This window comes from Leguminivora glycinivorella, chromosome 20, assembly GCF_023078275.1.
Source record: "Leguminivora glycinivorella isolate SPB_JAAS2020 chromosome 20, LegGlyc_1.1, whole genome shotgun sequence".
Lineage (NCBI taxonomy): Eukaryota > Metazoa > Arthropoda > Insecta > Lepidoptera > Tortricidae > Leguminivora > Leguminivora glycinivorella.
Genome location: NC_062990.1, coordinates 12,353,484 through 12,364,085, shown reverse-complemented (window position 1 = coordinate 12,364,085; position 10,602 = coordinate 12,353,484). Strand labels below are relative to the sequence as shown.

Here is a 10,602-nt window from a genome sequence, read left to right as displayed (position 1 = left end):
TATGTGCCTATAAAATTAAGAGTTTTGAATGATTCACAGTTATTTTCAACTCATCACCATAACGGAAAACGTGACCATGATGCATGCAACTGCGTCGAAATATCGGGAACTCGACAAAAATCAAAAAGGTAAGATATTTCACGGTCTATATCCCGGTCAATGTAAGCACATAAAATTACTTATGTATTGTGACAATGTGCAACTTCCAACTACCCACCCCGTTCCGAAATCATAACTCACGGCCGTCATTCGGGAAGGCTCGGCAGAATGCGATCTGCCTCCGAGCACGACACATCGCGCGTGTGCGTCCTGAACTGCTCAAAACCGAAACCTTGGAAGGGTGCCGTTTTACACCCACCAAGTCGCGAGTGGCTTCCGAGACCAAGCCCCGAAACACGAGTGAAGAAGTGAACAGTGCACTGTTATATGGACAATTACAAGGACTTGCTGTGAGTACCACCCCAATTCCTATCTCTCATCCTCAACACATTGTCACAGTATTATTAGCTTTTCACCGCAATTTCCACTAGGTACCTACTTGGAATGATTATTTTTTTTATGATAAAAACAGACAACGAGCAGACGAGTCGCCTGATGGGAAGCAGTTATAGCCGTCCATGGATATAAGCAACATCAGGGAGCCACTTATGCGTTGCCGAACTTTGAGAACCCAAATACCTGCTTTTTGAAGAACACTATGTCATAGCGCAATTATAGTAAGTACAATCCTCCAGTTATAGAGGCAGTGGCCCCACCGTGAGCTAGTAAGCTATGAGATACCGGCTATAAAAACGAACAAAAGATAATCACTCCCGTGTAAATAAAAGAGACACGGCGATGTTTATAGTTACTCGCCCGGCGGTGACTTATCAAAATCGCTGTGTCTCTTTTATTTGGGGTGTTTATATTTTGTTCGTTTTTATAGCCGATAGCTCATAGCTTACTAGCTCGCGGTAGGACCAGTGCCTAAGTAGCGCCTTGAGAAAGTCTAATGGCAAATAATTCAATTTATTTGTGTATGTGGTGTTCCACGCATTTAAGAGTCCTTTTGTCTCATCTGCAATTAGGACGAATTTCTGTTATTAGATGAAAACTTCCGTTGCACTTGAAGCATAAGGACTCTTCTGTAATGAAAAGTCACAAAAGCTTACACCAATTAACAAGATATTTTTCGCAATTCAGGAGTGCTCTTAGCCATGTTTCATGAAAATCGGTCTACTGTGTCGCGGTCGAGGGTTTTTCAAAATTTTAATTTTTGTGGTTAGGTTATCTCTTTCTAATGCGAGCGAAGCGGCGGGCAGAAGCTAGTAAAATATAATTATAATTGTTTAGTAAATATTTTTCGGGATGAGGTAGTGTTTTGATAATTAAAAACGGAGTTTTATTGATGTATAAGTATTTTACTTCACTCTACGCTTGCGATGGTTTCACTTATTGGCTGCAGGCGAAAAGTCCGAGGGTAATCCCGTCTGTAAAGAGTTATTTTATCTATTAGGAAAACTTACAGCTAAACTTACAAAAAGGCTTATAAGTCTTGTAACATAGAAGCAACGAGCCAATAACAAGTTTTCACTGACATCCATAATTACTAATATTATAAATGGGAAAGTGTGTGTGTCTGTTTGTTTGTCCGTCTTTCACGGCAAAACGGAGCGACAAATTGACGTGATTTTTAAAGTGGAGATAGTTGAAGGGATGGAGAGTGACATAGGCTACTTTTTGCCTCTTCCTAACGCGAGCGAAGCCACGGGAAAAAGCTAGTATAGAATAAAAACTGGTCAAAGTACATATGTATGTAAACAAACAATTATTAATTTTTGACCTTAAGTGCGTTTTCACATTATCCGATCCAATATCGGATGTCGGACCGATATTTCATACATTATAGGCGTAATATCTTAGAGTTTTTAAACCGCTCGTTTTATTGAAATCCTTCCGACATTCGATATCGGATCGGATGTCGGACCGATATCCCATGTGTTACAAAACTTGGGAAATCCTTCCGACATCCGATATCGGATCGCATAATGTAAACGGTCTAAGTTTGGTGAAAAGATTAGAAACTGTAATCTTTGTTTTCAATAAATTAAAAAAAAAATATATGTATATAATTGTATATATTGATACCCGAGCAAGCGAAAGATTCCAATATTGAACCTCGTGCGTAGCGAGTGGATCTAGAAGTGAAATTTAATTAATTACCTCCGGTAATATGTACCTAATTACCTGGTTCTGTTGTCCCAACAAAGTGTCGCTGCAGATCGCCACCCAACGGCGATATTTTTCAAAATGCATTCCACCTGAAAATGACTAGATGACTAGATATAGCAAAGAGGATCGATACAATTAGATGCCTATAAATATATATTCTTAACTTGATATATGTTAAAATTGACAAATATTAATTTGTATTAGCGCCATCTAGCCGAGACTTTTTTCACTTTTATTTATTTATTTTATAATAAAAAATCGGCCAAGAGCGTGTCGGGCCACGCTCAGTGTAGGGTTCCGTAGTTTTCCGTATTTTTCTCAAAAACTACTGAACCTATCAAGTTCAAAACAATTTAAAGTTCTACTTTTGTGATTTTTTTCCATATTTTTTAAACATATGGTTCAAAAGTTAGAGGGGGGGGACGCACTTTTTTTTCCTTTAGGAGCGATTATTTCCGAAAATATTAACGATATCAAAAAACGATCTTAGTAAACCCTTATTGATTTTTAAATACCTATCCAACAATATATCACACGTTGGGGTTGGAATGAAAAAAAATTATCAGCCCCCAGTTTACATGTAGCCCCCCCCTACCCTAATAAAACATTTTTTTCCATTTTTAGGGTTCCGTACCTCAAAAGGAAAAGGAACCCTTATAGGATCACTTTGTTGTCCGTCTGTCCGTCCGTCCGTCCGTCTGTCAAGACCCTTTTTCTCAGGAACGCGTGGAGGTATGAAGCTGAAATTTATATCAATTACCAGGTCTACTGTCCCTTGAAGCTGTGAAAAAATCAAACTTCTAAGCCAACGCAATCAAAAGATACAGCCGTTTATGCCGCAAATTTTCGACACTTGCAAGGGAATCAAAACCTACAGGGTGCTTCCCGTGAACTCAGAATCTTGAAATTTGGTACGAAGCAACGTCTTATAGCATAGATAAAGGAAAAATTACGAAAACCATAAATTTTTAGTTACATCACATAATATATTTTTTTTTTATAATTTTAACCTTACTACCCATTTCCTCATAAACGCGTAGAGGTATTAAATTGAAATTCATTCCAAATACTCAGGTCTATAATACCTTTAAGCTGTAACAAAATCAAACTTCTATGTCAACGCAATCAAAAGAAACAGCAATTTAAGCTGCATATTTTGAAACTCGCAAGTACTCGCAAGGGAATCAAAACCTAAAGGGTACTTCCAGTCGACCTAGAATCTTGAAATTTGGCATGAAGCAACGTTTTATAGCACACATAAAGGAAAAATTCCGAAAACCTTAAATTTTTAGTGTTTCAGTTATATTATAGATAAATGATATGTGTTAATATAAAATAAAGGATTACTTAAACGATAAAGAGATCTTTGTCTTAAATTTATGCTCCTCCATCTTTCCCCATTGTAATGTTATGAATTTCATTTTGCAATAAAAATACCATAGTTATGACTCGATTGTCGTAATGAAATAACTTTGTAAACCTTGCAGGTTTGTACGGAACCCTCGGTGCGCGAGTCCGACTCGCACTTGGCCGGTTTTTTATTTATTTTTACGCTTTGTCGGCGTGATTGATATACATATTGGTATCAAATTTCAGCTTTACTAACGGTTACTGAGATTACCCGCGGACGGACGGACGGACGGACGGACGGACGGACAGACGGACATGGCGAAACTATAAGGGTTCCTAGTTGACTACGGAACCCTAAAAATGAGCTTACTCTTGACCACAGACTAGCCAACTAAAATGTGTAGCGCCATCTTGTTCATTTTTTTTCTTGATGGAACGGAGTAAAATGTACTTGTAATCCTAAATTAAATATAAGAGATATATATGGCGTTGTTGAGCCATTGATCAGCGCCCTGAGGACGTTGGTAAGTCTGTGGAGCGGTATGCGGATGCTCATGGTCTCAAGAACTATGTCTCTAAAAGTGAGCTGCTATTTGGATTGTGGGTTATGGATACATACCAGTTGTAGTTTTCCTTTCACTTCCGAGTTTCCATAGCTTGGCCGCTGCTTCTGAAAAATTATTCATAAGTATAACACAAATTAGTTATCAAATTACGATAAATTTCTTACGTAAGTTCCGGAAAACTCACGACCCGGGGCTCGAACCCACGACCTCCGGAATCCGGATTGAACGTCGCACTTCGCACTCTCTTACCTAGGTCACCATCGCTACTGAATTTGTATTCACAAATACTTATTTACCTTCTGGGGGCCGATTTTTGAATCTCACTTTCACTAAAATACCGGTTGAAAACGGTGACTTGCCTATTATTTTCAGTGATAATTTTCTGAATTCGAACGCGTGAAACTCAAAAATCGGCCCTCAAAAATGAAAATAATTCGTATACAAACACCTTTATTTGAAAAATATAGTTTTCTTTAAAAGTAGTTTGTTGCAAAAATAACATCAATTTAATCTAATTATTCAGCGAAATTGACAACGTTTCAAAAATTTCAATGTCTCTAAGTCGAAAACCATTTCGAGATATACGCTTGTAGATCACATAAATATATTTTTTTTAATTTTTTTCCGTATTTTTAGTATAAAAAATCTTAAAAATAGTTTAAAGCGGAAGTGACGTCAAATAGCTGATTTAGAACTACCACTATAACAAAAAAATCTTTCAGTTGGGATGTCACTTGAGTTTGACAGTGACACTTATCACAGTTCGTAGCAAAGATATTCATTGCACAAAAGATCCCAATGGGTTCCGACCCATGTGTATCCCACAGATATGAAAAGGGCATAATAAGGAGTGTACAAGTTTCTAAAGGGTCGGCAACGCGCAAGTGACACCCCTTGTGTTGCAGGCGTCCATAGGTACAGTCGTTGTTTTTAATCATTTGACAACTTCGAATGACATTTCAAACAAGATGTGAATGCCGGTGACTGTACGTGTACATGTTTGCCACCGACGTGGTATAAAAGCTCGGCCACACATGCGCGTTTTGATAGCGTAGGCGGAGCGGTAGCGGAGCGTTAGCGGCGTCCGCTGGGCGCAACGCCAGGGCGGGAACTAACGAGCTCGGATTGCGAGCGCACCGCTATCATTGCGCTCCGCTAACGCTACGCTATCAAAACGCTTTATGTGTGGCGGAGGCTTAAAATAAGATAAAATTACCTTCTGTACAGTAACGCAGTATTCTCTCCCTAGGCTAGGCAGGCATAGTTCTAGCTTTCCGTCGCCAAACTCCTTCACCTGTTTTAAAATAAACGTTTCAATTAAGTATTTTTAATATTAAATACCTTTATTCAAAAATTTACAAAAAAAAATTCCAACGATACATTAGTGCGAAAAAAGGAAGTTCGAAACGAGTGGCGATAAATTAAAACACGACCGAAGGGAGTCGGCAGAGAGTCGACACGAGTTGCGAATATCCTTTTCGCACGTGTATCGTACGACGTTTTTCAGTACTCCGAGGTTTCGATCTGTCGTGTCGAAATGTAGTGCCACTCGTTTCGAATTTCCTGTTTTACGCACTTGTATCGTAATGTACTATTATCTAAGTATATAGTAGACTAGGTAAGGGAAGGTACTGGCATCAGTGGCATCTAAGATCTTAAATAATGTATCCATGTTAGTTAGTATCATAAACGAAACTTCAAGTTTGTATTGAAAATGAGAAAAATAACAATAACGATGGGCCATCTTAGGCGCCAGCGCCGGTTTTCTCAAACGAACACAAAAAATTCCCGGCTCGGCCCGGCCACCAGTGGGCCTTGTCGTTTTTTCTTTCGTGTATGAATGAATGAATATTTTTATTTCGTGTAACCATGGACACATATGTTATTAGTAGGACTTACAAACTAAGGGGTTAGTGCATACAATCTTAAATTTAAAACAACACAACACTCATTGGGGAATGCAATCCCTCGCAGTGCGCTAAATAGGGACAGTCAACCCTGCCCGCTATCATTTGTAGGATGCTGTTGGTGCTGACGCGCACCCTGCGCACCATGACATCTATGATATATCATGTATGATATCTATTTCAATTTATAAAACAGAAATTGGTAATGTCTCAAATGTTGAACGTATTGCAATATAATTGGTTGAACGTACCTTAACTGAGGTATCATCTGGAGTAATATTAATTATTTCTCCTGAGCCGTCTTCGATCACAAACTGTTCTTAGGAAAAAACATTATATAATTCTTTATGAGAAAATAAATGTCTTAAACCATAAGTATTGGGTTGGTAAGAAAGTAATGAGCGAATCATAACCAATATTGTAATTTTTATTTAATTTATTATTTTAATCATTTATCAAAAATATAACGGCCTTCGTTATCTACTACTTGTCTCCATCGTTCTGGTAAAGAATGAATATCATCGGCGAAGAAGTTCTTAGGTTTAGATCCAAAAAACTCAGCTATGTACTGTCGTAGATGGGCTTGATCATCGAACTTTTTTTCATTCAAGGCATTGCTTAGCGATCTGAACAATGCGTAATCCGTAGGTGCCAAGTCTGGAGAGTACGGTGGATGAGGTATCACTTTCCAACCTAGCTCCAATAGCTTTAGCCGAGTCACTTTTGCAATGTGTGGGCGAGCATTGTCGTGTAAGAAAAAACTTTAGCATGCTGTGGACGATTCTGACAGATTTTTTGGTTTAAATTTTCAAGCTGATTACAGTATACTGATGCGGTAACAGTCATTCCACTTGGTAGGAGTTCCCAGTGAATAATACCATGAATATCCCACAAAACGGACAGCATAACTTTTTTCGGGTGAGGCTCTGTTTTTGGTGCCTCTATTCCTTTTTCGTTTGGAGCTAGCCACTGACGTTTGCGTGTGTGATTTATATATAAGACCCATTTTCCATCTCCAGTGATAAGATGGTCCAACCAGTTGAATGTGCGGCGAAAAGACAGAAGTTGTATGCAGATATCGGCACGGCGGTTTAGTTGATCTCTATCAAGTTCGTGCGGTATCCAAACACTGTATTTGTAGTTTTTTCCCAACTCGTGTAAATGTGTTTCTACGGTGACATGAGAGCAGCTTAACTCGGTAGCAAGAGTACGACTCGTTAGCCTCGGACCTCCTTCAATTAAGGTTTTTAATTTGGCTACATCAATCTTCACCGGTCGACCAGACTTAGGTTGATCTGATAATGAAAATTCGCCACTACGAAACCGCTGGAACCATCGTTTCGCCGTGGCCTCAGACACAACTTCAGGAGCAACACGCTGACATATATTACGCACTGCTTCGGCGGCTGAATGGCCAGACTGAAATTCATATAGTAAGCAATGCCTTACATGCACTTTTAATTCGTCCATTTTCTTCCTTATATTAGCTCGGCGACAGCTAGTGAATGACTGACGAAAAACTGTGCGACTCGCCCTTTATATACTTTCGACCATAGAAGATTCTAGAACTCTCTCAAAAATTTTGTGTGGAATTCAATCGATAGCTCATTACTTTCTTACCAACCCAATATATAATTAGTTCAGACCATGTAACTAAAAGACGCACACAGACAAGGCATTATGAAGCGCGTATGGTCACCAGACATGATATATTATATTACTGGTAAAATACCACCATCGGTCGTCAAATCTCTCATATCTCTCGTATCTGTCACTTTGGGATCGGCGCAGCGTGTCCTCCTCGTGCATTCCTCACACAGTCCATGAGAGCCAAGCCATTAAAGGAATAATAACATTAAAAGAACAACCTGTATAACGTACCTCTTCTTTGGAATCCAACAATTTCAGCTAAAACAAGAAATTAGCAAATTATTTTTAGTTTAAGAGACTACTTGTCCAAGTGGACCCCAGGGCCCAGCCCAGGCTCTCGTGAGCCCTGGCAAACGCAAGGAGAATGAGTCAGCAGTTTTCAAAAAAATTGTAATAAATGAAGACGATACAGGAGGTCTCGATTCTCCATACAAACGCTCTCGACTATTTCCTCCCTGGTTTTTGAAGATAGAGCAATGATTTTATCAACACAGATTATTATTATTTTTATCTGTGTCGGACCGTTTTGATTTTTTTGATATTTTATATTTTTAAAGACAAAAATTTCCAAAAACGGCCTTTTTCATTACGGCACAAGAACAGGTGTGATACTCAAGAGTGGTAATAATTAGCCAAAAAAAAAACTAAACGGTCCGATACAGATTATTTCATTGTTGTTCAGATTCTCAAATTTCGTTACGATTGATTAAGTTTTGAAGGAGGAAACAGTCGAGAGCGGAAGGTTTTTTCGCAATATCTTTTAACAGCTGAGTTGTTCTTAATGGACAATTTTTTTTCGATAAATCTAGTACCTAGTAAGTATACAGTACTGTACAGTACAGCAGTACCTATATTTTACTAAAATTCCCAAATTGAAAAGGGGGCTCCTTTCCATTTTAGCATTTTCACTCCGGTAGAGTCTTAAGGAAAAAGTTTTTTTTAATTCCTATTTTGTTGTTAAGATTTTTTTTTTAAATTTGCTAACGTATAGCCACGTTAGCAAATTTAAAACTTTTGTACAAACTTTTTGAGAACTGCTGAAGTATACTGTAACAAGTTGTTAACAAACCTTTTGTTTCAGCATCTTTATCTGAAAAATAACAAAAATTCTTACTGAAACAGGACCAACTTAAGTTCGCAGCGGTTTTGAAATTGTCAGAAAGGGTAAAAAATTTGCATGTAAAATCATACGTGTTCATACGTAGTCCACTATCATGTGTTTATCATAGAAATATGATCATAGGTCTGTATGCCTCCCTTTTTCTCCAACGTGAAGAAAAAGGACGGCATGTTGCTTATGATCATATTTTTGTGATAAACATATGATAGTGGACTATCGGCCTAAGGCACTGGTCCCACCGCGAGCTAGTAAGCTATGAGCTATCGGCTATAAAAACGAACAAAAGATAAGCACTCCCTTGCAAATAAAAGAGACACGGCGATATTGATAGCTCACCGCTGGGTGAGTAACTAACTAACTATAAACGATTTTTTTTTTTTAGATGTAATAAATAATATGTAAATGTAACTAACATAGGTTTAAGGGAATGTACACTAACACTATGGATTTTTTCCGAAATAAATTATTGAATAAACATCGCCGTGTCTCCTTTATTTGCACGGCGGTGCTTAAGTATCTCTTGTTCGTTTTTATAGCCGATAGCTCATAGCTTACTAGCTCGCGGTGGGACCAGTGCCTAATACTAGTTCGATAGACTTTCCGTTACGTTCGATAGAATTTCATTATCTCTAACATAAGTTGGCAGCGCTTTTGACATTGTTAGAAAGGGACAAAAATTAACAAATAAAATCTTACGTGTTCATTGCTGTCATCGTAATATTCTATTCCCCACACACAAGGCACGAGTGTCCACAGTAGCAGTAACCACATCTATGAATTAATAATTACCATGCTGTTCGTTAGGCGCGTGTCGGGTTTACAAACATGTCTGTAGCTAGGACACTGGGGTCATTCTACGTTTACAGTCATTTTTGATTTCAATGCCTGGGGGCCGATTTTTGAGTCTCACTTTCACTAAAATACCGGTTGAAAACGGTGAATTGCCTATTATTTTCAGTGACAATTTTCTGAATTCGAACGCCGTGAGACTCAAAAATCTGCCCCCTGGAACAAGCTCACTTTGCTGTTTAAAACCAGTGGGGCGATTTTTGAATCTCGCATACGGGATTTTGTCACTAAAATACCGGCTGAAAACAGTGACTTGCTTATTATTTTCAGTGATAATTTTCTGAATTCGAACGCGTGAGACTCAAAAATCGATCCCCAGTGACCAAAATAGGTATTTGCTCACTGGGTGAGGCAAAATGAAATTCCCTTTGTTTTGTACATGCCGGAGGTAATACAAGTTCGATACATTTAAATTATACATATTCTCTCTATTCCTTTCAGGTCGTTTTTCTTTTGCTATGTTTTACTTTTTTTATCATTATTAAACAGAGTGTCCACTGGTCATGTATGACCAGTATGCGCGTTTTCAGTGGCCTTAAATATATGGAGCTAAAGTTAAAAATAGTGCTCAGTCGAGTCGCATCGATCATCGTTCGCTTGGGGGCAATTTTCAACAATCAAACATTGTTGAAAATTTCCCGCAGTCGAAATTATCCCGCTGTAAATACAATATATAATATAATATAATATTCTTTATTGCAACCATGGTATTTATACAGTTTTTATAAATAATATTACAGTCTCTCATGGACCCTGATGAGGGTGTAGCAAGTTACAGTCAATTTTGCATTTCTTATAATAATAATGTGTTACTTAAGTACTATATGTTAAAAAATAAAATCAATTTTTTTTTGGCTTCTAATTACATTTCAAATGTCATCGTTCATAAACTCTGATACTGCATAGTAACATTTCTCCAGTAAGAATGACTTCAATGAGTTTACAACAG

The 10,602-nt window shown here is 38.1% G+C and overlaps 1 protein-coding gene across 1 annotated transcript; it reads right to left on the bottom strand.

Annotated features, from left to right (window-relative positions):
• Positions 1 to 1,379: 1,379 nt before the first annotated feature.
• On the bottom strand, positions 1,380 to 9,567 carry LOC125237245. The gene is made up of 8 exons (XM_048144260.1): positions 9,501 to 9,567; positions 8,754 to 8,774; positions 7,916 to 7,942; positions 6,286 to 6,348; positions 5,344 to 5,421; positions 4,181 to 4,231; positions 2,227 to 2,300; positions 1,380 to 1,469 (listed from the first exon to the last, which is right to left on the bottom strand). Exons 2-8 carry the CDS (start codon positions 8,766 to 8,768, stop codon positions 1,406 to 1,408), a joined length of 372 nt encoding a protein of 123 aa, XP_048000217.1. The 5' UTR covers positions 8,769 to 8,774; positions 9,501 to 9,567; the 3' UTR covers positions 1,380 to 1,405.
• Between the last annotated feature and the right edge of the window lie 1,035 nt (positions 9,568 to 10,602).